General features: G+C 39.4%; 1 protein-coding gene across 2 annotated transcripts in view; it reads left to right on the top strand.

The window, feature by feature from the left end:
* Positions 1-26,837, top strand: part of LOC121270816 (SWI/SNF-related matrix-associated actin-dependent regulator of chromatin subfamily A containing DEAD/H box 1-like) — a 94,031-nt gene that overhangs the window by 26,876 nt on the left and 40,318 nt on the right. For both annotated transcript variants that reach the window (XR_005941625.1, XM_041176319.1), the window contains exons 5-8: positions 6,201-6,298; positions 12,415-12,504; positions 14,974-15,052; positions 17,242-17,654. Coding sequence is in view for 1 of the 2 variants with exons in the window: in XM_041176319.1 (XP_041032253.1) it covers positions 6,201-6,298; positions 12,415-12,504; positions 14,974-15,052; positions 17,242-17,654 (680 nt within the window). In the remaining variant the exon portion in view is untranslated. The remainder of the gene's footprint in view (positions 1-6,200; positions 6,299-12,414; positions 12,505-14,973; positions 15,053-17,241; positions 17,655-26,837) is intronic.

The following is a 26,837-nucleotide window of genomic DNA, read 5'->3' as shown; positions in this document are numbered from 1 at the left end:
TTCCCGTGCAACCACAAAAGGTGCAACACCTGCACCTTTACTTCCCCTCTCCTCACCATCCAAGGGCCCAAACATTCCTTTCAAGTGAAGCAGCCCTTCACTTGCACTTCCCTCAATTTAGTTTACTGCATTCGTTGCTCCCAATGCGGTTTCTTCTACATGGGAGAGACCAAATGCAGACTGGGTGACTGCTTTGCAGAACACCTTCGGTCTATCTGCAAGCATGACCCAGACCTCCCTGTCGCTTGCCATTTTAACACTCCACCCTGCTCTCATGCCCACATGTCCGTCCTTGGCCTGCTGCATTGTTCCAATGAAGCTCAACGCAAACTGGAGGAACAGCACCTCATCTTCCGACTAGGCACTTTACAGCCTTCCGGACTGAATATTGAGTTCAACAATTTTAGATCATGAACTCTCTCCTCCATTCCCACCCCCTTTCCGATTTTCCCCCCCCCCCCCCCCCCCCCTTTTTTCCCCAATATCCCACCTATTTCCATTATTTTTAAATGTATTTCCATCTATTGTTTTATATCTGCCTTTTAGCCTATTTCGATTCTTTCACCCCACCAGGGCTATCTGTACCTTGCTTGTCCTGCTTTCTACCCTTAATTAGCACATTCCTTAGATAATATCATCACCTTCAACACCTCTTTGTCCTTTTGTGTGTGACATCCTTTGGTTATCTCCACCTATCACTGGCCCTCTATCCAGCTCTACCTGTTCCCCCACCCCCCAAAACCAGCTTATATTTCACCTCTCTTCTATTTTTACTTAGTTCTGTTGAAGAGTCATATGGACTCAAAATGTTAACTGTGTTCCTCTCCGCAGATGCTGCCAGTCATGCTGAATTTTTCCAGGTATTTTTATTTTTGTTTTGGATTTCCAGCATCCGCAGTTTTTTGCTTTTATCTATCTTTTCACCTATTTTGTCTAGTTGAAAAAGGTGCAATATGTTTTTTCTGTCTGCAAAGAGCCCTGTGTGTTAACCTGTGTAAGTGAGCCACGCTGTGAGCCCAAATGATAAATTTGTTGTCAGTATAATTCTTAACATACTCAGGATTGTTTAGCAAATGTCGCCCAATCTCAGAATCACATCCAATGTTGGACTGTTTTGAGCTTTGCAAGCACGGGCTGGTTTGGTACGGTTAGAACCTTAAATGGCAATTTGGCTCAGATTTATTCCATAAGACATGTCTGACATATTTAGTCCTGTTTAAGCTTGCGACTGAAACAATTCTGACCAGTTTCCATTTGGAGAAGTGTATACAGCATTTACCATACTAATTGACTTTTCCATAAAGTGCACAGGTTCCCCATAATACCTCACTGACTAATTGTGAAAGTGTATCTTTGCATTCTACAGCCCCACTAAAGATTGACTATTTATATATTTTTATATAATTTTATATATTTATATTAAATTTTAAAAAAATATTTTTTATTTTAATATTTTTTATTTTTTTAAATACATACGTATGTTGTGAACAGCTGAATGGACATGATCTTTGATATGATCTGCCAGTCTTTGGATGACACACATTCTCTGGTTCATTCCCCAGGGCAATGCCTTGACCTAGTAGAGTCTTGGTCTGCCTGCCTAGTTTGAATTTAAACAAAGCTTGATAGTTAATGTTGAAGGGTCATGAGGACTCGAAACGTCAACTCTTCTTCTCCGCCGATGCTGCCAGACCTGCTGAGTTTTTCCAGGTAATTCTGTTTTTGTCTTGATAGTTAATTGTCAGTCATCAGTTATCTGGTGTTTTCTCCATGACAACACCTCTACCAATCAGAATCCACTTGCCAATCAATCAGCACTTTCTTCTCATGAAGTATAAATTGTTCCCTTACATTTGATATTCTTGCGAATTGTCCTGATGAGTGCATGACAAAAAGCATCGACTGTCTTTTTTCAACAACACTGGAGCGCTGTACTATCAAACGACTGAAGTATATTTGTGTGCGTTTACTGTTACTGCAACTGCAGAGGACACTCTCACCACACATGCAGTTACGTTGCCAGCAAGTGCACTCTGTGCAATAATAGGACCATCCATAGTATTGAGTTGTGTTAAGATATTTAAACAAGTGTAGCACTAATAAAATGCTTTCTTTCAAATGTTTCTCCGATGTGCAGAGTCTTCACTCCGATAGCCTAATTCCATGTTATGGATTGCAGTTTTCACAGAATATTGATCCTCAAAAACACTAGCTTAAAAACCCTTGGATCATGATTGCGATTTGACCTTGCTGGTTCACTCATTGCTCGCTCACTACTTCACTGGCAGCCCAACTCCTGACCTTATGCTGCCTCCTGCTCGTCGCGAGCAAGGCAGAGAAGACTCAGGAGGGGAGCTGCGAGTGAGGCAGTCTAGGGTTGGAAGCAGGGTGGCAAGCAGATGGCAGTCAGGAGCGGAGCAATAAGTCTGAGGCAGCAAGTAAGTGGTAGGCATTCAACAGACCCACAACGGTGCATCACGCAGTGGTGAGAGGAACCGCATGTGCCCTAGTTGGCAGAGTGGGTGCTGACTTACTGTTCTAGTTCGGTGTCAGGAGATAGTGTTTGTACAATACTTCTGTACAATTGGCTTACCTGTGAAATGCTAAACAGATCTTTGCTGTGATATAACTGCTTTTATTCATATGTGTAGGCAGGTAAACATAATGAACTATAGTGTATCAAATAACACAAGAAATTGTTTCTTTGGTTTTAAATAAACATACAGGTACAGCAAGCAATTAGGATGGCAAATGGTAAATTAGCTTTTGTTGCAAGGGATTGGAGTATGAGAGTAAGGAAGTCTCACTATAAATGTATGGGGCTCTAATTAGACCAACCTCGTGTACTGTGTACAATTTTGATCATACCTGCCTTAGAGATGGTGCAGCGAATGATCATAAATCAGTTCCTGGAATAAGAGAGCTCTCCTATGAGGAGAGATTCCAATTCTGACTTCTTACATACCCCTGCTTTTAATCGCTCAACAATTGACAAATATGCCTTCAACTGGCAAGGTGCTGAGTTCTGGAAATCCCTCCCTAAACCTTTCTTTGCTGCTTTTAGATGCTTTATAAAACCTCTGACCACACTTTTGGTAACCTATCCTAATATCTCCTTATGTAGTTTGGTGTCAGATTTTGACTTGATGACACTCCTGTGAAGCTGGGGCATATATTAAAGGTGCTGTAGTAGTAGCAGTATTGGCCTATATTCTCTGGAGTTTAAAAGAAGGTGAGATGAGCCCATTAAAACACACAAGCTTCTGAGAGAGTCTGACAGGGTAAATTGCTAAAAGGTTGTTTCCCCTGCTGGATAGCCTAGAACTAGAAGGCCATATTTCTGTATAGGGGGTCACCATTTATGGCTGAGATGAGGGGAAGTTCCTTCACTCAGAAGGCTGTGAATCCCTGTAATTCTCTATGCAAGAGGGCTGTGGATGCTCAGTTGTTGAGTATATTCAAGGCTGGAATCAATAGATGTTTGGACACTAAAGGAATCAAGGAGAATGAGGCTAGGAAAGTAGATAGGTGAGCCATGATCTTATTGAATGGGGCAGCATGCTCAAGAGGCTATCTGTCTTTCTTCTCCAATTTCTTATGACTACACTCGCATACATGTGATGACTTTAGAAGTGAAATTATTTGTTTTCTGTTCATTTCTATACTCCTGAAAATCCAGTCTGGTTTCCAAGCTGGAAAAATGACTGTTTAAATGTTTAATACCTCTTAAGATATTAAATGTTTTGAAAGGGTCTTGTCAATGTGAGCTTTATTGGATGAGTAATGCGCAATACATGTTTTTACAAGAGTACCTTTTCTGTTTTGAATTGAACTTCCTCCACAGAAATTTAGTTCAATGATATATTTACATGTAAACAATAACTAAAACCTCATCCTGATTGAGGTTTTCTATATTCAGTGTTGTTTGGAGTCGTTTGAAAGTAAATTGCCATTCTTTGAGTTTAGAAGGAAAAAAAATGAACACATTTGTAATGTTCATTTGAGATTGTAATCTGCTGTGGGTGTGTGTTAAATTCAATGTTCCAACTTGTCCATTGTACACTTGAGTTATTTGTAAGAGCATCAATACCAAATGAAATCCCAGCTACTGCGCAAGTGCATATATCCTTCCATAAAAGTCATTTAAGGAGTTAGCAGGCCTTAATAGAAGTATATATGAATTTGTACTGTAGCTGGAAGAGTAAACATCTTTACCTGGCACATTCATGTACATTTAAAAAGAGATTTGCTACAAATGTGCAATTTTCTGTTTTCATTTCGGTTGCATCTAGTTATTGATGGCAGTCAGGTAAAATAAATAAAACATGGTGTGCATCACCAGATCAGAGAAATTTAGCTCATGTTCCAGCAACGTAAAACCAAAGGAACCTAGAGAGCTGGCCTTTTTTTTTTTGGATAGAGGGAGCCTCAATTGCAATGATAGAGAAGCCTTTATTAGGAAGGAAGGAATGCCCACATTCTCGGGACAACTAGGGATGCGGAATAAATGTTAATCTTGCCCACGTCCTGCCAATTTTTTTTTTAAGTAGAAAATCCCAAGGAAAAACATTGTATTATGATTGCACAAGGACAGTCATTTTGAAAGTTTTTCCTGTACCCAGTTCCAAAATAAAACATGTACTATTTAAAAAGGTTGGTCTGTACAGCCAAGTTAACTGCAACTAGTATTGCTTCAGACGACGATAACATATTTATAACACCTTTAGTGTAATAAATTGGTCAGCAACATTTAATGTAGTTACAAATTGCAGAATCTGATTTGTGCAAAGATTTTTAAAATATCCATTTTTGTCAAGGTTTACTGATTAGTGCTCACTTGCAATAGACTTCAGATTGAACAGTGCTTATTCTCATTACTTTATTGATGAGCTATAGAATTGTGGTAATTATTTTTAATGCATGTGTTTAATAATGCACTGATAATTTAGAGACCAGTTTTTCTAGCTGCCATTGGTGCATTTATCCTGGACTGCTATTTCGATAGGAATTTTGTGTGACCAGGGTTTTCCTAGTGTTAAAGGAACTTTGTATAGTGTATATTTTGTATGGATCCGATTCAAACAAAGCGTTTTTGTCAGAGGATGAACTTGTGTACAAAATCACCGAAGTATTCAAAGCAGCTGGTTGTAAAATAAAAACAAAATACTGGAAATACTAAGGAGGTATTTCCTTTTATTAGAACTAGGAAAAGTTAGAAACGTAATGGGCTTTAGGCAAGTGAAAGGGGTGGGGGAGTTGGGGAAAATAATAAAAGGGAAGGTTGGAGATGGTGTAAGACGGGTGAGATTAAATGACAGAAGGTTGATGGAATAGGGCCAAAAGGAGTAGTAATCGTACAAATAAAGCAACAAAAGATGTGTCTAGATGAGGTGTGAATGGCGGAATAATGAAAAGCTGCCACCCAAAAGCAAAAGAACAGAAAAATGAGAGTAAAACCCAAACCTGCAAAGGTAAAGGAAATAAAATGGGGCCAAAGGTTGCGGTCAGAAATTGTTGAACTCAGTGTTGAGTCCAGAAGGCTGTATAGTGCCTATTAAAGATAAGGTGCCATTTGTTGAGTGCCACGTCATTTTTTTGTGTGTGGATTAATGCACACTAGAAAGTCGATTAAGATTGCCTAAACTGACTTCAACCACTACACTGAGCAAGATGAGGTTACTGGCAATGTTGGGTTCCTGGCTTCCAAGTCGACATCCAGGACTGAAAACTATGCTGCTTGCTGATGCAAGCCTTTAGCTAACTTCAGTTGAGTGGATGCCGTTGAGTTTGAGATTTAAAACGGCAGCTGAGGAGGAGAAAGCAAGCATTAAAGCATTTAAATTTTTGTTAGTACTTTTCTTCAAATTGGCCGCTGCTTTTTACTGTATCTTTTCTTAATTAAGACTGCAAGCTAATCTTTTAGTTCTATCATGACAACGTTGTACTGTAGTTATTTATTAAAATATAAAACCGCATGTGTAAATAATGTATAACATATGCACATGCATCAAAATATAGGGTGAAATATAATGTAATCAAACTCTGTATTGAGCATCAACACAGAGGATTATAGAGATGCAGAGGATTTCAGGTTTTTGCTGATTTGGATGACTGCATCATTATTTTTACATGTTAATCTATCACTATGCTGAAAGTGAGCAATGTTACTTTGATTTTAAAACGCATATTTATATTTTCAGCCACCCCTCGGAAGAGGAAATTGGAAATTTCCCAAAACAGCAGCTCTGAAGAAAGTGATGATCTCCCTATTTCCTCCACCAAGAAGAAACCTAATCGTGTAGGTTTTCAATTTGAAACATCTGAGGGCTTCTCCATAAGAAATCTTCACAATTGCGACGCACCAAATTTTCAGAATACTCTAACATGAATACAGGCACGCTCATTAACCCATTAAATCTTTAGCTTAAAATGGTTGAACTTTTTTAATGCAAAATATTTTAGACTAAAATTCTCATAGCGCTCACTTTTGAAATGGCTGGCACAATGGAGATCAACTTAAATGTGCAAAGGAGGCTAAACTAAGGCAGAGGTCTTTTATCTAGGGTTTCCATTTTATGAGCCAACAAATCTGATTAAATATCCTCCTCCTGCTGATACAAAGGTTTCAATGTCTCAGGATTGGTAAGGCTAGGTTATTAGGTCAGACATTGCAAGGGATAGATCTGAATAATTTCTGTAGCGGGATTCCCAGGTCTGTTGTGGCCACCTAGTTTTCCTGGGGATCCTGAGTTTATTCCAGTGAGCTGCGATACTTAAGGAACTTTGCCGAATAAACTGGCTGTAAATGTATTCTAAAAATGTATAGTTTTTTGGCTCTGTATTAAAGAGTTTTTTGGTTTACTTTGAATCCATTACAAAACCATAGAATCTTCAGAAGGTTTTGAGAGGAGAGCGTGACAGCTGCACCCTGGGACTGGCAGTCTGCAGCAGTTAGCACTTAACATTACAGGAGAAACATAAGTTCATTGGTTAGTGAGAAACTGCTGTTAGGGAGTGTCATCAAGTAACTGAAAATTAGAAAAGCACATCCTTTTTAAGAGAAAGGACTACTTACTTTTAAGTATGAAACGCAAGCAATGGGGAAATAAAGTTAGTCAAGGCCAGGTAAAATAGTTACATAACTAACCCAAAGTAAAATAGAGTTAATACAAGGGAATAAATTGAAGCCCGGCAGGACAGCTAGGTTGTGTGGAATGCGTGTCTTGTAATACGTGGGGAGTCATTGATGCTACTGGTGTCCTAGACCATGTGCAGGAAGTGTCACCAGCTGCAGAACTTTGCGCTCTGGGTTTCGGAGCTCGAGTGGTGGTTGGTATCACTGGTGCATCTGTGAGGCTGAGACCTACGTGGATATCACATTCAGAGAGGTGGGCACGCCATAGCTTAGGAACCTGGAGGCAGAAAGGGGATGGGTGACCGCTAAGCAGCCCAAGAGATCTAGGCAGGTAGTGCAGGAGTCCACTGGGGCCCTGCTTACCAATTGGTTTCTCATTTTAGATACCGATGAGGCTGTTGGTTTGTCGGAGGAGTGCAGTCAGCCAAGTTTGTGGCACCACAAACAGCTCTGCTGTATGGTGGGGGGGGGAAGAAAGAATAAGGTAGAGCAGTAGTAATAGGGGATTTATTAGTTACGGGAGCAGTCAGACGTTTCTGTGGCCGTCGATGTGACTTCAGGATGGTATGTTGCCTCCCTGGTGCCAGGGTCAAAGATGTCTCGGAGCGACAACAAGACATTCTTCTGAGGGAGGGTGATCAGCCAGAGGTTGTGGTCCAAGTTGGTACCAATGACTTGGGCAGGAAAGAAGGTGAGGTCCTGAAAGCAGACTTGAGGGAGCTAGGAAGGAGATTGAAAAGCAAGGGCTCTAAAACACTAATCTCGGGATTAATGCTGGTCCCATGTGCAAATGAGTATAGAAATAGGAGAATTGAGCACTTAAACTTGTGGCTGGAAAGCTGGTGTAGGAGGGTGGGCATCAGGTTTCTGAGGCATTGGACCAGTTCTAGGGAAGGTGGGACCTGTACAAGCTGGGTGGCCTACACCTGAACAGGACTGGGATGAGTATCCCCGCATAGAGATTTGCTAGTGCTATTGTGGGGGCTTAAACAGATTGACAGGAGGATGGGAACCCGAGGGCAAATTCGGAGCAGGGAGCAGGAGATGGAGTATTGGTGAGTGACTCTGAAAGACAGAAGCAGCAGAGGTTAAAAAGTGTACGGCACAGGAATTTGGCAGTGTTACAAGGTATGTAAGTAAATACAAGGAGCATAGTAAATAAAGCCGCTGAGGTCATAGACACATGACGATATCACTATAATGGAAACCTAGCTTAAGGAGGGGCAAAATGGCAGTGTAACACCCCTGGGTACAGAATTTTCAAGCAGGATAGGGAGCGGAATAAAAAAGGTGGAGATGTGGCATTATTGGTTAAAGAATCAATTACAGCTGTGAGGGGGGATGATGTACTAAATGAAGCATCAAATAAGGCATGATGGGTTGGGCTCAGAAATAAAAATGGGGCAGCCACACCGCTGGGAGTGTCCTATAGAACCCCAAATAGTGGAAGGGAGTTGGTGTAAACATGTAGACAGATTTCTGAGTGCAAAAACCATAGGACAGTAACAGTTGAGGACTATCCCAATATCAGTTGGGATGGGAACAGTGAAAGGCTAGAGAATACAAAATTCTTGAACCGCATTCAAGAGAACTCCCTTAGCCAGCCCCTAACAAGCCCAATGAGAGGAGGTGCAATTCTAGATTTAGTCTTAGGAAATTAAGTTGGGCAAGTGGATGAAGTAGCAGTGGGAGACCATTTTGGCGATAGTGACAATAATAGATTTAGCTTCATTATGGATAAGGACTAAGAACAGGAGTAAAAGTTCTGAATTTGGGGGAAGACATTTTACAAGGCTGAGAGGTGAGCTGGCGAGAGTGGACTGGACGCATATTAGAAGAAAAGATTGTGTTAAATCAGTGGGAGGCATTCAAAGGCAAGATTCTGCAGGCACTGTGTAGATATGTCCCCAAAAAGAAAAAGGATCATACTGCCGAATATAGAGCTCCCTGGTTATCCAGAAGCATACAGGCCAAGATAAAGCAGAAAAAGAAAGCTTATGACAATCTCAAAAGATTCAATACTGTAGAAAGCCTAGAGGAATATAGGAACTACAAGGGTGAAGGAAAAATGGAAATCAGGAAAGCAAAGAGAGGATACGAAAAATATTGGCAGGTAAAATCAAAGAAAACCCAAGATGTTTTACCAGTACATAAGAGCAAGAGAATAACTAAGGAAAAGGAAGAGTCTATCTAGGAAGAGATGTACATGGCACCTTGTGGGTTGATGCAGAAGATGTGGGCAGGGTTCTCAGTGAGTACTTTGTTTCTGCCTTCATTAAGAAGAGGAATGATGCAGACATTCTAATTAAAGTGGAGGAGTGTGAAATAATAGATATAATAAGCATAGTGAGAGAGGAAGTACTGGCGGGGCTGACATCCTTGAAGGTGGATAAACCACCAGGGTCAGATGGATTGTATCCCAGGCTGTTGAAGGAAACCAGAGAGAAAATAGCGGATGCTCTGAGGATCATTTTTCAACCCTCACCAGGTATAGGCAAGGTCCTAGAGGATTAGAGGTATGCAAATGTTGTACCATTATTTAAAAAGGGTGCGAGGGATAGGCCAGAAAATTATAGGCTGGTTAGTCTGACTTTGGTGGGCAAATTATTGGAAGCGATTCTGAGGCACGGGATAAACTGTCACTTAGGTACAGATTGATCAGAGATAGCATGGTTTTGTTAGGGGTAAAATCGTGTCTTACTAACTTAATTGAATTTTTTGAGGAAATAAGGAGGATTGATGAGGGTAGTGAAGTGGATGTTGTCTACATGGATTTCAGTAAGGCATTTGACAACGTTCCACATGGCAGACTATTTCCCCTATATCGTTTCCAGCAGCTAATGACTATCATATTGTTGGCCTCTTCTTTTCCTTGTCTTCACAAGTGGAATTACTCTCTGTCTAAACTTCTATTAGGTCAGCCTTCTCTGGCCGAGAGAGAAGAGACACAGCCTGTTTACCCTTTCCTGCTGGGTATAACCTCTCATTTCTGGCATGATATGTAAATATATTTTGCATGCTTTCCAGTGGCTCTTTACCCTTTCTATAATTATAATGAACAGAATTGTGAACAAATGTGGTCTAACCAAGGTTTGATACAAGTTTTTGCATAACTCCTGTACTCAATTCTAACCCGTTAGAAATAAACTCTAATGCTTTGTTTTGTCTACTTAATGGCCTTATTAACCTGGTTTGCTACTTTTTAGTGACTTGTGTATTTATACTTTGAGCTAGTAGGGATTCCATTATTTTCCCTACCACCAAAGTTAAGCTGGCAGGTCTTCATTTTCTATCTCCCTTATTAAATGTAGGTATTGCATTAGCTGTCTGCCATTGCTTGGGCACGACACCTTTTTCTAACAAATTATCAAATTTCTGCATTAGTACCCCTATCTCTTCCCTTTTAAAATGGTTGGATGTAATCTATCCAGATCATAGGTTTTATCCACGTTAAGTTTGATTTAGTTTATTTATGATATCAGAGAGTGGGAATAAGCAGATCATTCTCAGGTTGGCAGGTTGTGACTAGTGGGTTACCACAAGGATCAGTGCTTGGGCCCCAGCTATTCATAATCTATATCGATGATTTGAATGTGGGGACCAAATGTAATATTTTCAAGTTTGCTGGTGACACAAAACTAGGTGAGAGTGAGAGTTGTGAAGAGGATGAAAGGAGGCTTCAGGGGATTTAGACAGGCTAAGTGAGTAGACAAGAACATGGCAGATGGAATATAATGTGAAATTATCCACTTTGGTAGGAAAAACAGAAATGCACTGTATTTCTTAAATGGTGAGAGATTGATTGGGTGGGGCGGGGTGTGGAGTCGAGAACCAGGGGATACAGTCTCAGAGTGAGAGGTAGACCATTTAGGACTGAGATGAGGAGGACTTTCTTCACTAAGAGTGGTGAATCTTTGGAATTCTTTGCCCCAGAGGGCTGTGGAAGCTTGGCCAGAGTCTGTTCAAGACAGCGATGGATAGATTTCTAGTTATTCAGGATCTTGAGGAATGTGAGGATAGTGCGGGGAAATGATGTGAGATAGATCAACCATGATTTAGTGGAATGACGGAGCAGACTAGAGTGGCTGAATGCAATAGCTCCTATTTCCTATGTTCCTATATCTCTTCTTTCTATTTTAAATGCAGTTACATAATTTCAAATCTAATTTTCTGTTGTCATGTCCATCTGAACCGTCTCCATGCTCTACCTGTATGCAAAAGCGAAGTAATTATTTAATATTTCTACCATTTTGCAATTACAACCTATGATTTTATCGTCTACCTGTGATCCTATTTCCATCCTGACTTTCCTTTTTAATGTACCCATAAAAGGTTTTCTATTTTTTGTTTTATTTCTTGATAATTTTATAGTTCTTTGCTTTTTTACTTCTCCCCTAATCTCTTTCTATTCTCCTGTATAATTAATGCTGTCCCCTATTGTCCATGTACTTAGTGTATGTTTTGTTCGTTGCCCTCAATTTTTCTCTTATTCATCCATGATGTCCCATTAGTGTTTAGTTTTTTTTTGCGGAATATATTATTTCCTGGTCTCTGAGAAACATTTAAAAGTATGTGTAACGCTGCTATTCTACCTAATTGTTTGTCAAATATTATCCATTTTATTTTCTCAAGTTCTGATTTTAGCCTTTCAAAACCTGCTTTTTTCTAATCTTCCATTCTGCTCATCATCATACTTGTGTCATTCTCAATTATTATCTGAAAGCATATTTATATTATGCTCACTATTGCCTTGATGTTCCCTTGCTTTTTCTTCCTTATATGCTCTGGTTCATTCTCCATTAAGGAGCTAGTAGCAAATCCTCCATTGTTGGGCTTCTTGTTACATACTGGGTTAAGAAGGAGCCCTCTTCAGGCCGTTTATGTTGGTGGTAATTGAAATTCATCCATGATTATTATTGTTTCCTATTTGTGTGTGGAGATTGAAATAATACTTGAAAAAAGTTTAAGCATGTCACATAACTAGAACTTTTTCTGTTTTAAATTGTAAGTTGTTCTAATTACCAGTTTGCAGCGTTTGAGATTTTGCTGGTCCATTGTGTGTCAATGCCAGTTCAAATGGATGCACAACTGAAGCTTGAAAAGTATCAGGATATTGTGATTTCTTCATTGACTGAACAGATCTGAGCCTTAAAGCCTATATATAGGAATAAACTTATAGTTTTCAGATGCAATCAAACAATCAATGATGTAATTAATTTGTTCAGTTTTATTACTTATTTGTGATTATGTATTTTATAATCTCTTGCCATTTTAATTAGCTTGAGTCACAAGATTCACTAGAAGATTTTGAGAAAAAAGAGTCTATCCTGAGAAAGCTTCACAATAAGTTTCCAGATTTAGACAAAGAGGTAAGTTAGTTTTCTTGATAAAAGCCCTTTTAAATAAAAGGACGTTTTAAATAAGAGCACCCTATATTTTGAGATTGCAAACCAAGCAAATTAGCTAGTAAGCCTTTATTAAACTCTAGGTTGATGGAATGTGTATTTCATGTTGGATAGCTATAAGTGACTGTTGTGAAATGCTTTGTGCAGTTTTGTGCCAGTAGATAGAAGCTTATTGTACAAAACTACCTATTGGTACTAAATTGATAATGGGAGTTAATGCTGCATTTTTACACACAACTTGCAAATAACATTAAACCTAGTGTACTGCAATACTAAATGGTCCTCTTAATAGGACAAATGTCACCAATTACTATGGATTCGTTTAGAAAAGGAAAGTTCTGAAGTGTTCAATGACTAATCTATTATTCTGAAAGCCAAGCTTACAGAACATTTGAAAGAAATCTCTACAATACGATGAGGCTCAAGCAGTGATTCAAGTTCACACCTATACTTGATTCTGTTCCATACTGTGTTTTTTTTTTGTAGTCAGGCTATAGCTAGGACATGGAATGATTGCAACCTTGCCAATGTTGCACAAAAATTTGGTGGGGGAAAAAGCCTGCAAAAGGTTAGTCACAGCCTAAGGTTTGGTAATCACAGAAACGCATATGAAGTTGCAAATTTAAATTTTACACCACTGAAGTAACTAACATAGAGGATAAAATAAAATTTTCATATGTCTTAGTGCATCCTGACATTTATTTCAATTGATGTTAGCTCTGCTATGATTTGAGTTTGAGAGCCAAAATGACACTTCTCAGTGATGATTGGGGATTTTTAAAATCTAATTTTATCCTATAAAATAAATATTTTTGTATTATTGTGTTAAGTACATGGGGTGGATTTCCATTTGAAAGTGTGCCTACCCATTTTGTGAGCTTTAACTGCACTATCGAGAACTTGGCAACACCAATCTGTTAATCATATTACTAATTGTGTCCATTTTAGCAGGCAGAATCAGATTGTGTTGAAACCAATGATTCTTGAGGATTAAATATTAGCAACTGTAATGTAGGTGATGTGCTTCCATATTAGCATCTGAATTGAATGTTGCTTTCACTGCAGATAATTACTGCGTTCTGGTACTGCACTCATAATGTTTCCACGAGTAGGTTGCAATGATCCTACAGGGGTCCTTTAACCTCACCGTGCATTAGAAGGAATTACTGTGTCACTGAACACTGATGAAATGTTGGATAAAAGCAAATTACTGCAGATGCTGGAAATCTGAAATAAAAATAGAAAAAGCTGGAAAAACTCAGCAGGTCTGATAGCATCTGTGGAGAGAGAAACAGTTGACAGCATCTGTGGAGACCTTTCAAGGGTCATATAGACTCAGAACGTTAATTTTTTTTTCTCCAGCATTTTCTGTTTTTATTATTGATGACATGTTGGAACCTATGTGAACCATGTGCTCACTTGATAGCTTTTTCTTTGCCCTAGGAAATCTCTGTAATCTTGCTTCAGCTGAGACTTGGCAGATTGTTTTTTTTAAAAACATTGGTGGGATGAAGGTGCGTTCTATTTTCACTCGAATTAGAGTGAAATCAATTGATTTAGACTGACAAGTAGGGTACTTTTTCTGTGAGATTATTGTGAAGACATTTCACTGCTTCCCACTGTTGAGAAATACTAACTGATCATTTGCCTTACGTCATCTTTTGGGGTACTTCAAATTGAAGTCCATCCCTGATAAAAGTCACTTGACTTAAAGGAGAATATTAGATCAAAAAGGAAAATCTTTACCATTTTGGGCTTCGTCCTCTAAAGCTCAGTTGACATCATCTACAAAATCTGTCAGGAAGCTCTACGTATGGTCAGTGAAACTTGTCCATTTCCATGCTGTGAATAATTGGATTTATGCTTGCAGGAAAGCTGCAGAGCAGACAGTTCACAATATGTATTCAGAGTTGCTTTGGAATTGCTTCCATCAATCCTTGAGAACTTGGATATGTTTAATATCCTATTGTCTGGAGAGTGAAAAATTATTTACTTTTATATTTTAAGGGAATCTGCTGAAGTATGTAAAAATTGTGTATTTGGGCTGTGTAACCGATTTACTTAATGCATATATTAAAGCAATGGAATGGGAAGATCAAAATATGCTCGTAGTTAATGTACTGTGATCTGATCTGTAATAAGCTAGTAATTTGTATTTTAAAACAGTTTTATTAATTCTGAATGCCTGTGACTGTCATTGAATTTTTTTTTGCCTTTTTTCTTATTGATGGGGTTTCTGTAGCATGTTAACACAAGGATTATTATGCTGAGAGTATGGTTGATATCTTCCTTCTAATGCATGGTGAGGTAAAAGGACCCCTGTAGGATCATTGCAACCTACTCATGGAAGTATAATGAGTGCAGTACCAGAATAAAAGTTGCTCATTTTGTTAAGCGTGTTGGTTTTGCAATTCATATTCTGTTCTTTATTAGGAACTAAGGGAAGTCCTAGAAGAACATGACTGGTGCTATTGGGAGGCTTTGGAAGCCTTGCAGGCGTTTGCCAATCAAGGTACAGGTTACCTATATGATTTGTACTTTGCAGCATATCTTTTGATTAAAATCAAAGCTGGAAAAGGCTTTTTTAATGAAGTGGTAGGGAAATTTTTTATGTAACATTCTTATAATCAAAACTTGAAAATTTTCTTTCATGTTTATTTGCACGCAGTTAAATCACAGCTTTTGAACTGAGAAAATTTGCAGCATTTGTCCCAATGTGAGGTTTAGTCCCCCAAGGAAAATAGTCTAAAGAGAATTAACATCACTCGCATAACATCACATTAAGGTTCAAGGTTATTGCACGTGTATTTAAAAAAATATATTTTTTTAGATTTTAATATAAAAAGTTTTATAGGTTTATGGTGATGTGCTTGTTGACACTGCACCTTGTGAACTATGGTGGGACATTTCATGGCCCAACATGTAACTACCATGGTTAACAGCTGTGCTGGATAAATGTAGGCCATTGGGAATCAATCAGCTTACAGACCATTGTGGACTGACTTTGATTTTCAAGTGTTTGATTATTTGTATTAGTATTTACCGGATACCTCTCTTTGGGGAGCAGAAGTGGTAAGTGGCCCACAAAATGCATCAGTAGGGTTTTAGCAATGAAGATTAGGGTGTGGGGGACAGAGGATGGTGGGAGAAAGCCAGTAATTTCTTTAATAGTGGGTGACTGTGTGCTATTCCTATGACTAAAATTCCCCAGTACAATTATAGGCACCCTATACAGTTATAGACTGTAGCTATATGGCTATTCTCTTATCAGTGTGTGGTGGATTTTGGTGCATCCTAGTGTAAAGTACCAAGAAAATCTGTAAATCTTTGAGGCTTCTAAGCCATCCATACTAAAGCCAGACACACAAATCCTCTCCAGGAGTCTGTGTGGCACAGTGTGCTTTATAAACTTGGAATTAAATTACAACAGAGTCAATACTGCTGCCTACTCTTTCCTAATACTTAAAACAACTGCCAGTCAGTGGAGTTCTGCACATGAATGTAAGCATACATGTTGCAAAGTTCTTTCCCAACAGGAAGTTTTAGCAGCAGTAAGATGCTTCCCACAGTATGACTTCAACCTTGAACTGTACTTTGCACTCTACAGTTACCAATCTGAACTCAGTTATGCAGTATAACTGCATCCTTAATGTTACAAAACTTTTCAGTATCTTTTAAATATGCATCCAGCATATTTCTGAAATATTGATATGTCCTTTAAATGTATAATGAATGCACTTCTATCTCCAACGAAGTTAATGTGTTGAGCTTTAACCTGGCTACAGTTTAGTATTTGCCCAGTTACAAGCAGAGAGCATCTGTCAAAGTGTGGTATTAAGAATGCTTGTAATTAGAAACCAAATTAAAGAGACAAATATATGAGAAATTGGATGGGAAAAACTCTGCTGGCTTATGCAGTCTCTCCCATGCAGTGCCGTTTGCAACCCAACTCCCTGCAATAAATATTTTTTAAAGTAATTCACAAATTTTAGAAATAACATTACTGAATTGTCTTCAATTTAGTTGTCTTTAACATTTTAATTGAGGAGCTGTTATGCTATTTAAGAGATTAGGGTGGATTAGCTGTGCTCTGCAAAAAAAAAAATCCATGAGCAATGGCCTTTTTAATACATGGAAGTTCCAGTTTGCATCCCAGATTTTTATTAAAACATGGGGATTTATGTTCACTTTTTCTGTATTCTTATCTATATCTTTTTAAGAGGAGATGTGGATTCTTAGAATGTTCAATATGATGTAATTTGCTGTTTTACTTTCTGAATTGGAAGTAATGGTAGATCACAAAGACAACTTTTTTGTAAAATTCTAATCCTTTTGCAATAAGCATCTTTTTCAAAAAGCCAGCGTGAGAGATTAAGGATAAATACTTGAGTTGTAAACTATTTTTTCTTTACAATGGCAGCTTTCACAGGAAAAATATTGATTTTAATGTATTAATATCCATAATTTGCACACAGTCCTTTGGCCATGAGTTCAACCTTTGAACCTCTAACTCTTAGTATTTTAATTTTGATGCTGAAATTTTGTCTCTTCTGGCTCTTGCTGCCCAACTGCTTTAACCTAATTGAATATTATGTATAAAAGAGCTTTTTTTAAACCCAGTTCATAGATGTGACTTTTTTACATTTAAATTCCTCTCCAATTGAACAGTTCCAAACTGTAAACTACTTATTTTGTGTTTAGAAGATGAAGTGCCTTGTATACCAGAGCCTAAAAGCATAAATGGAAAAGATGCAACCTCACATTTTAAAGTACAACCAAAAGAGATACCTGCAGGCCAGTTGAAACAAACTAAAGTAACAGAGGATCAGAATGGTAAAAGAAGAAAACATGACAAAAGGCAAAAAGATGGTAGAATCGCTCAAAGGGAAAGTAGCGATTCTGAAGATATGGAATCCATTCTTTCTGGTGGTGAGAGCTCACTTGATGAGGACTACAGTAGTGCAGATGAAGAGGTGGAAGATGAATACAGGACTAAAATTGTCAGCTTCTTGCAGGATGCTACAGTGGATGAACTGACTCTCATACCTCAGTGTTCTTTGAGAAAGGCTCAGAAGATTACAGAACTCCGGCCCTTTAACAATTGGGAGGCACTGGTGAGACTGCCTTTTTTTATATAACCCCAAAAGCATTACATAGCCAATGTTTATTGCATATACGGAAGCTTTAATGGGTGGCTTTACTGTGATTAGATTGAAACACTAGGCTCATCCTGAACAAATAGCATTTGAAATAAGGATCATATGACCTTACTTTGAATAATATATGGGATGATTTTATTTAAAAACCCAAGCTGATTGGCTGACAATTCTGTCACTCATTCTGGTAGCATAGAAACTTGATTTATGTGACCGTGTTCTAGGCATAAGAAGTGATATTTAGGTATGAGGTGTTTGCCAGCCAGTTCTTTACCGTTTCAGAAGAAAATCATGGGACATCTATCACTGTTATTTCATGTGTTTGGGGATGAACAGAAAGCTCTGTAGGCAGTAATATGGTTCAAGATGCAGTCAAGGATATCTTTTGCACCTCTTAGAATAAGGTTCTTATTTGATTGAAACTTCTTTTTGGTTTTGTGTTGATTGACAAAGAAGAGCTTTCTTGCAATTACAAGGTTACAATGTTTTCACTTGGTACGGTCAGTTGCATAGAATACATCTTTAAAAAAATTGGTTTTGGAGAAAGCAATGTCTGAAGTCTCAGTTTTCAGACGACAGCATATCAGTGGTGAGTTTCTTTTAGTAGTCACTTTATCTTAAAAGTGACTGCAATTCAGCCTTTAATATATAACAGATTTGTTGTGGATTCATCTGAGAATGTAAAAGGAACATGTATAGCGTAGTTATAATGTACAGCTAGAGAATCTAAATCTTTACGATATTCTGATTTAATTTACTGCAACTGCACCGTACTGTTGTTTATTTGTAAGAATGGTAATTTATCACCCTGAAAGTAATTATTTTGCTTTTTGTTTAATGGTTAAAAGAAGAAATCCAGTAGTTTGGAGTGCACTACTGTTAAATGTGGTAAACATTTATTGCATTTCTATAGACTTTTCTAAAGAAATATTGCCTTAGGCTCTATGTTGGGCAGAAAACATCTGCTTAGAGTACTGCTCCTATTCAGACTTGTTATTTCCTTCTGACAGTTTTCTCTGATGAGTGATGGTTCCAAGATTTTCCAATACCCAGAACCAAAAAAAGCCATTTGAAAATTTAAGAATTTTGCTTTATTTCAAAGATGTACTGTCAGCAGTCTCGCCCAGCTTTTAGCAAGGAGAGTTGTTATAGCATGCCTAATCTAACTTGACAGTATTATTGTTGAAGGCTTGACAGCTGGTAAACACCTAATAATTTCTTTTAAACTTTTTCTTCAAATCTTTTCATGCTTATCTTGGCAAAAGTAATGCCAAAACAGTCTCCAGATTTGTAATGATTTCATATTTGGAATTGACAGCGCACCATTTGAACTCGAAGGATTTTGTTGTATAAATTTGCAATGCAATTAACAACTCCTTGTTCACGGAATGAAGTGTTAGAATAATTTGTTTTGGATTTTTCCCTTAAAAATGAATGTAAATGTGGTTGCAGTGCTTCTCTTGAAATACCTTTGAGATAATAAGCTAATCTTTATAAATTGTTCTTTGCACTGTTTTGTTCCCTCTTGGGTATCTTATTTTGTTGCTCAGCCTCCTTGTAGAAATTTTCCTCAACACTTGTCAGAAATTAGGCTGAAGGCATGCACATCTCAATGTCTACGCTAAATAGAATAGATATGGTTAGCTGATACCAAGTTTGGGTTTTAGAAGCCCTGGATATTGCAGGTTTATCAGTTTGTGCTTTAATATTTTATACTGTGAATTGTACTTGGGCATTAATATCTTGTGTAATGGCTTGTATGTATTAGGTATTTATAAGTCGATAATTCTTCAGTTATTGTTGTAAACTGAATGCAATAAGAATCTTTCATTGGATGAATGTATGACCTACATAATTTGTCTTAAGTTTCTTACCTTATGCTGAAGATTTTCAGTGCTTTAAAGTACATCCACAACCTTGGTAATTGAATCTGTAGTAAATATATCAAAATGATTATTGCTTTGCTAGCTACTTGTTAAAATGAAATGCTCTGCATGCTCAAGTTCATCTAAAAGCATGAAAATCAGTAGTGGGAGTGGCCTGGAACTGGAAAATAGTTTAGACAGACATACAAACATGGATCGATGCCTATGCTAGACATTTTGAACATTTATCACATTAGACAGATAACTGGCAGCACTATAAAGGAAAAATGAGGTGCGCTGCACTAATTTATAAATCTAAAATGTGGAAGTGCTGGAATAAAAGTAAATTTCTCAAGAGTTGTGGAGGAGTTCAAAAGCCAATGCAGATATTATATATTAACCTCACTTGCATATGAGCTAATCTTAAAGAATGGTTGTTTTGCCTTTGGGATAATATTGTTTGGGTGGGGCAGAGTAAGTTTTACTCTGGACTTGGCAATGTAGTCCCTGACCTGGGCAGGTTAAACGCTAACAGTTGGCCTATCTGATTGAAATATGTCTTTTCATCTGGTGTTGTCATCCTTCACCTTGATAAATGTACAATTAAGTAATGGGAAAAAAAAGGTTGCCAAGGGGAAGCCAGATGGCTCCCTGTAAGAAAGTATTGAGACACCTTGGTGCAAGTATAAACAGCACATTTTAAACTATTAGGTTTCTTTTTAAAAAAAGTTACAGTAAATATGATGTTTGAGTTTATTGCCCAACCAACAGCTGTTTAAGTCAGCTCAGGTGAAAGTGGAGGAAGAGAGAATCTGCTTAGACTACTTTTATTATATTGCACAATTGCTAGCAGAATCATTTATTTTATGTTTAAGATACAACTTCTTACTTTGTTTCAGTTTTAATTGCAAACAACAGATATAAAGTAGGCGAATTAGGTTTTATAAAACAAATCACTGAAATTACAAGAATTGAAAGTTGGTGAAATCTATTCATTTGCTTAAGTAGGTCGGAGAAGAATTTTCCAGATCTCCCCGCACCCATCTCACCACCATTGAGCTAAATCATATAATCTGATTTTATTCCCTCCCAGCAGAACACATGGTTTTTGGGTGGACTGGGAATTATATGTGTTGTGATGCACAAGGCACCACAGTTGTGTGGGAAAGACTGAATGGTCTGGCAATTAATATCCATCATTGTTTGCATGTTTAGTTCAATTCAGCACTGCCCATTTTTACTCTTGCAACTCAAATAGCTGAATAACTGGCAGATCACAATTCAGTTCGCTTAGTTAGAATAATAAATAGATTCTACTGAGGGCTGTATTTAATAAAAAAAATAGTGACTGAAGGCTTTGTTGTAATTCCATCCTAAAAAGGTTGCAAACAAAGACACCGAGCATAAAATCTTACTAGGATGGGAAAGCAGATCAGAATCCGCTCTAAATTTACCTGTCCCTATATCTGATTCATGTTCTGCCTGAAGAGGCTCAACACCAGAAACCATATAAAATAACCCCTTCTATGTTGGGAATTATTGAGTTTTTTGCCTGCAAAAGAAATGGTATACTTCAGTTGTCATTACCAAATTACAAACTTTTTGTCAAAAATAGTTTGATTAAACATAATATGAGAGAAACCCGACTCTGAACATTTAAATCTGATTGTACAGCTGCAAACTGCTTAAATCATTCATGTGGTCTGAAGTTTTGGCTCCATACCTGAGAGGTGTGCATGGTAAGGACTGTGGTTTTTGGATGGATGTGAGACTAGCTGTCTTAAGGGGCTATAAACTAGCCTGTAAATTAGCATTGGGACCTTGAACAATATGAGAATAGAAAATTGATGTTACCAATATATTAAATAATATACAACATGCCCCATTGCTTTTCTTTGGATAAATCGAATTATCTTTAATTAAATTGATTTTTAACCTTTTTAAGTACCAGCTAGAACAGACCTAATTTTTGTGGGACCCACTCTGCTTATTAATTGATGAGTTGTGTCTGTGTTTTGAGGAGCAGGATAATTGTGAATTGGTTCCTTCAGTGATGGGATCAGATCTCCGCAGGAGAATTTTACTATCTTCTCTTGACATTCAAAGACGTCACTATCACTATTCCATCAACAGCCAGGAGGTCACCACTGACTAGAAGCATACCTGGATCAGCAATATATATACATTGGCTACAAGGGCAGGTCAGAGATTGGAATCTCCATGGTAAGTAACTCATCTCCAAAACCTTTCCACTGCCTAAGGGCACACGTCCAGAGTGTAATGCAATACTCTGCTTGTCTGGATGAGTGCAGCTCCAACGGCACTAAAGAAGGTCAACACTATTGAGGACAAAGCAGCTGATTTGATCAGCAACATACCCCTCACCAAGCGGATTCACCCTCTCCATCACCAGCGTACAGTGGAAGTAGGGGTTTCCATTTACAAGCTACACTGCAGCAATTTGCTAAACAAGTTCCTTCGACAGCACTTTCCAAACCCATCTAGAAGGACAGCGGCTGCAGATGCATGGGAACATGATCACTTGCAAGTTCCCCTTCAAGTCACACACCATCTTGACCATCATTGCTACACTTCATTGTCATTGGTTTAAATCTTGGGACTTCCTCCCTAACAGTGCTGTCAGTGTACCTATACCACATGAACAGTGTTTCAAGAAGGTGGCTCACCACCTTTTCAAGGCTTATTAAGCCTGGGCAATAAATGCTGGCCTAGCAAGTAATGCTCTGATCCAAATAACAAAAAACAATGTTTATCATTACTGTACTATAAAGCATGTGTGGAATGTAAATCAAAGCTCCTTCTTTCCTTAGCTAGCCTGGCACTGAAACTATTTATTACATTCAGACTATTCCAATGCTATCCTGGCCAGCATAATGTCATGCACCCTCTGTAAACTTGCACTTATGCAAAACATCTGCTCATATCCTAATTCGCAACCCAGACTGTTCAAACATTATCCCTGTATTTACTGAACTACATGGAATACCGATCTGGCAATGCCTCAATTTTAAAACTCTCACCGTGGTTTACAAATCTCTATGGCCTCAGCCCTTTCCTAGCTCTCTAATCTCCAACCCTACAACTATCAACTCTGCACTCTCCCAACCCTTTCCTCTTTCTTAATCCATGATTTTATATGTTTCACCATTTGGTGTCTGTCTTCAGCTGCCTAGGCCCTAAGACCTGCAATTCAAATTCACACCCTATACTCCTCACTCTCTCATCCTGCTCCCCTCCCTCTTTACACTCCCTGCCCGCACTCTCCTCTGGGTTGAATATTGCATTCTGGAAAATAGTCATTTGTGCCCATGGTGACTTAATATGACATCAGGATCGTGCTGGAAGCAATAATGTGATCGGGCGGCACTCAAAATTGGGAACCTGCCCGCCATTTTCAAAGGGATTGTTGAACTCATTAGTACAACCAGCTGTCGTAATATGTTCTGGGTGCAAGAATATGTTCTCGGCACAGGAAAACCGCCAAATGGCAAACTTTTTTTTCATGGTTGTTTGTCAGGATGGGTTTAAAGGCTGCAGTTGGGTCACTGTGTAACCTCAACAGAAGAGACTGTTGAGAAGTTTGAGACTAGAAATTTTTGGAAATTGCAGAACCACTGACCACTATCAGAGTTTCTAACCATTCATTTGCCTGCAAACTTGTACACTTCTGTGCTTTATCTGTACTGCAGCATTTGTGCTCTGAGCAATATGGGGACGATGGCCTCCGTGGGAGACCTATCCTCCAGAGAGGAGGAGGAGAATGAGAAGAGGAAGTAGGCCAGATAGTCAGAGGCAGAAGACACAAGAAATGCATGAGGGTGCTCCACCTCCAGAGGAATAAGAGGCTGTTGAGAGCAGGATGCAGTAGTCACAGAGCAGTGGGAGGACGCCTTATCCATCTAATCATGTCTACAGGGTAAGGATGACCCATCTGCAAATGACTGAGACATGGTGCCAGAGGAGTCTGCGGCTTTCAAGAGCTACTGTGACTTCTCCTTTGTCAGCACCTGAGAGAGATTTCATCGAGTTGCATGTTAGGGGGAGGGATATCCATTGCCAATTGCCCTGAAATCACCGTGGCTCTAAATGTTTTTGCCACTGGCTCATTTCAGGCCACATGTGGGGACCTCCATGGCACAATGCAGCCTTCAGCTCACCAGCTCTTCATTGATGTGATATTTAGACGAAAAGGGCAATACATCGCATCACTGACTGCAACAGTCAAATAGAACGAACCAAAGGATTTGCGGCCATGTCAGATTTCCCCAAGGTACCAGGAGTGATCAACTGCATTCATGTCTTCATAAAGGCACCAGCAGGCCAGCCCGCAGTATTTGTAAACAGAAAGGGCCACCATTTGCTGTAGTTGGTATGCAACCACCAATAGCTAATCCTGTAGGTTTACGCTAGGTACCCGGGCAGCAGCCATGACTCCTGTATGCTCAGGAACTCCAAGTGTCAGCCATGTTCTCCAGACCTGATGCTTTACAGGGATAGCTGCAAGGTGACAAAGGCTACCCATTAAAGAAGTGGCTCATGACACCATGTCCTCAGGTCCTCAGACAGCTGCTGAGCACCAGTACAGCAGGAGCCAGGGCACTAATACCACGGAGCAAACAATTTGTCCCCTCAAGATGAGGTTTTGGAGCCTAGACAGATCAAGAGGAGCTCTCCAGTATGCTCCATCCTGTGTCTCCCTGTTGGCTGGGCGCTGCACTCTTCACAACCTTGTGCTCCATAAGGGGGCTGCCCTACTGGAGGAGCCTGGATAGAGCATTCATTCCTCTGAAGAGGAGATACGAGGTGGAACCAGCGCTGGGAGATATGCAAGGGCCTGTCAGAGAGCGCCTGTATGGTTGATGTGAGGCCTTAATCCTCTAGAGGTTTCAGTAGCTCAATCATTCAAATCTTCTCCACGACCTACAGTCTGCTTCCTTTTTCTCCATCCCATCTCTACAGGAAATCAGTTCCACAAATAAGGTGATCACAATCACCCAAGGCATCCAAATCTCCTGGTTGCAACTTGAGATACATTCATGACAGAGGGAATTCATCTGCGCCCATTTTACCATGCCAGAAATAAACCAATGCTCCTCTCCATGATGTTCAAGCAAAACATCATTTACTTAAGTAAAAATTGAAAATGCTGGAAAAACTCAGCAGGTCTGACAATCCTGTTTCTCAGGTGCTAATGTTTCAAGTCCATATGACTCTTCAGAGCTTTACATATGATCCAATGGGCCATTGCATGTGAAACTAAGTATAAACTCATCCATGTGCATCAAAAATGTGACTAATGTGGGATCTTTTTGATTTTCCTCTGGGTGCTGTGGCATGGTCCTCTCTTTCCCCACTTCCCCCCCCCCCCCTCGTTTTCACTGCAGCGGAGACAACCTTGGATGACTTTGGTGACTGTCCTCTGGTCAGCTGAAACCATGAGGGCCTGCATTGGTGGAATTCTCCTGCATAGTGGCAGGAGGTCCTTCTGTTGGCCACGGAATGCAAGAGTGACTGTCCCAATGGCAGAGGGCCAAAGGAGAGGCTATCCCATCAGAAACACCCTGAGAGGTGCTCCCAGGAGGCATCAGCTACAGCTCCCCCTCCACCATGAGGTCCAACTGGCCCTCTCTGCAAACTTGAAAGGGACCAGGAGCTGGATGTGACTCCAAGCTCCCAGTTCCCCTATTGCCCTAGCTCTGCTCTGCAATCTGCTGGCTTGCTCCTCAAAGGCAGTCATTAGCATGTCTGTGGAGAAGCAGTGCGCTCTGTGGAGTGGGTGATCAGATTGCTCATGTCTAGATGCAGGTCCCAGAAAGGGGGATGCAGATGGTGCAAAACCCCAGGGCTTGAAGATGTTGGGGGAGGGGGGCCGCTGGGCTCATTGCTCTAAACGGAGTTTCTTGTTATCTCCCAGCCTGAGCAGCCAAAGGCAGAGCTGTAGACCTGAAAGACCAACTTTAATTTTAAAAAAATTGGAACCTTTATCCTGAGAGTTCTGTTTTTTGTTTAAAGCCTGTCAGTCTGGTCAGCTTCATTGAGTTGCTGCACTTCTGCCTTCAATCTTTAGGCAGCTTCGTGATTCAGATTTTTTTAAAAAGCCTGCCAGCAAGCCACGGACCTGCCCAAAGTTCAGCAGCACAGCAACTGAGACTGTTCTTGCTTTAAAAATGGTAAATGGAATCTCTCTTTTAGAGTCAGTTGGGGGTTGATGGGGAGGTTGGGAGGGGTGGGTGGTGTGGGATGGGGGTGTGACTTTTTTGGTTGGAGTTTCTTATTAATTGTATTTTGCCATTTTAGGCTGTAAATTCACAGTTTACAACACAATTTGTATAATGGCTTCTGGGGGAAGGGGAATCAATCAGCTGTAGTTAAGGCCACACTAAATTTACGTACCATGTATCATTCTTCTCTGAAAAATCAAATCGACAATTGAGTCTACGTTTTTCCTGAGCTGCTGGTAAATGTCTGATGGACAAATCCTGGGGATAGTGTCATTAGCATAAAAGTGGCATATGCCACTTATGGTATATTGTGGGCTGGTGCCAGAGAAGTCAGAATGGTAAGGTTGTAAGAGCTGCAGAGTTGAATGCAGTAATTTCTTTGTAGCCACTTTCCTAACATCAGTTGATTGCTCTGTGATTAATTATCCTTAGAGAATCAGTATTGGTCTTCCAATTTCACCATACCCGCAGTCACTCTGCCTGTTGCAAGCAGATAGAATGAAAGAAAAAAAAACCTACATTTATACAGGACCCTTCTCAATGTCTCAACTCACTATGCAGCCAATTAAATACTTCTGAGTTGTAGTCACTGGTATAATGCAGGCAATGTTAGAGAGGGTGGAATCGTGCTTGGTGTTCTGTTTATTTTGTTGCTAATGGAAGTTTACTGTGAGCAGGCTTTGTGGGGTGAAATTGTCAGGATAGGAGTGCATAATGGGCTCATAATGAATCAGTAACCTGTTTTATCCTGCATGTGATTCTCAAGAGTGTTTTCCATTGACTTCAATCTTATCCTGTTGTCTACTTACCTATTATCCCACTCTACCTTCGTGCTTTTGAGCTTTTTGAGGAATGAAATATCTGATGCTAAGTGTTGCATAGTAGATATTAAAAATATATTGTAGTGAGAAGTAGCAATCAGCAGAGTCTCCAGACTTGCTGATCAAGAAGCTCATACAAATGTGAACCATTCAGCCTTTGTCCTCTGGCCTGTTAAAAGTTGTGTTACACAGAGACACCTGAGGACTCCGTTG

Source organism: Carcharodon carcharias, chromosome 1 (assembly GCF_017639515.1).
Source record: "Carcharodon carcharias isolate sCarCar2 chromosome 1, sCarCar2.pri, whole genome shotgun sequence".
In the NCBI taxonomy this organism is placed as follows: domain Eukaryota; kingdom Metazoa; phylum Chordata; class Chondrichthyes; order Lamniformes; family Lamnidae; genus Carcharodon; species Carcharodon carcharias.
The sequence above is the reverse complement of the archived record's forward strand: the minus strand, read 5'-3'. Positions and strand labels throughout refer to the sequence as shown.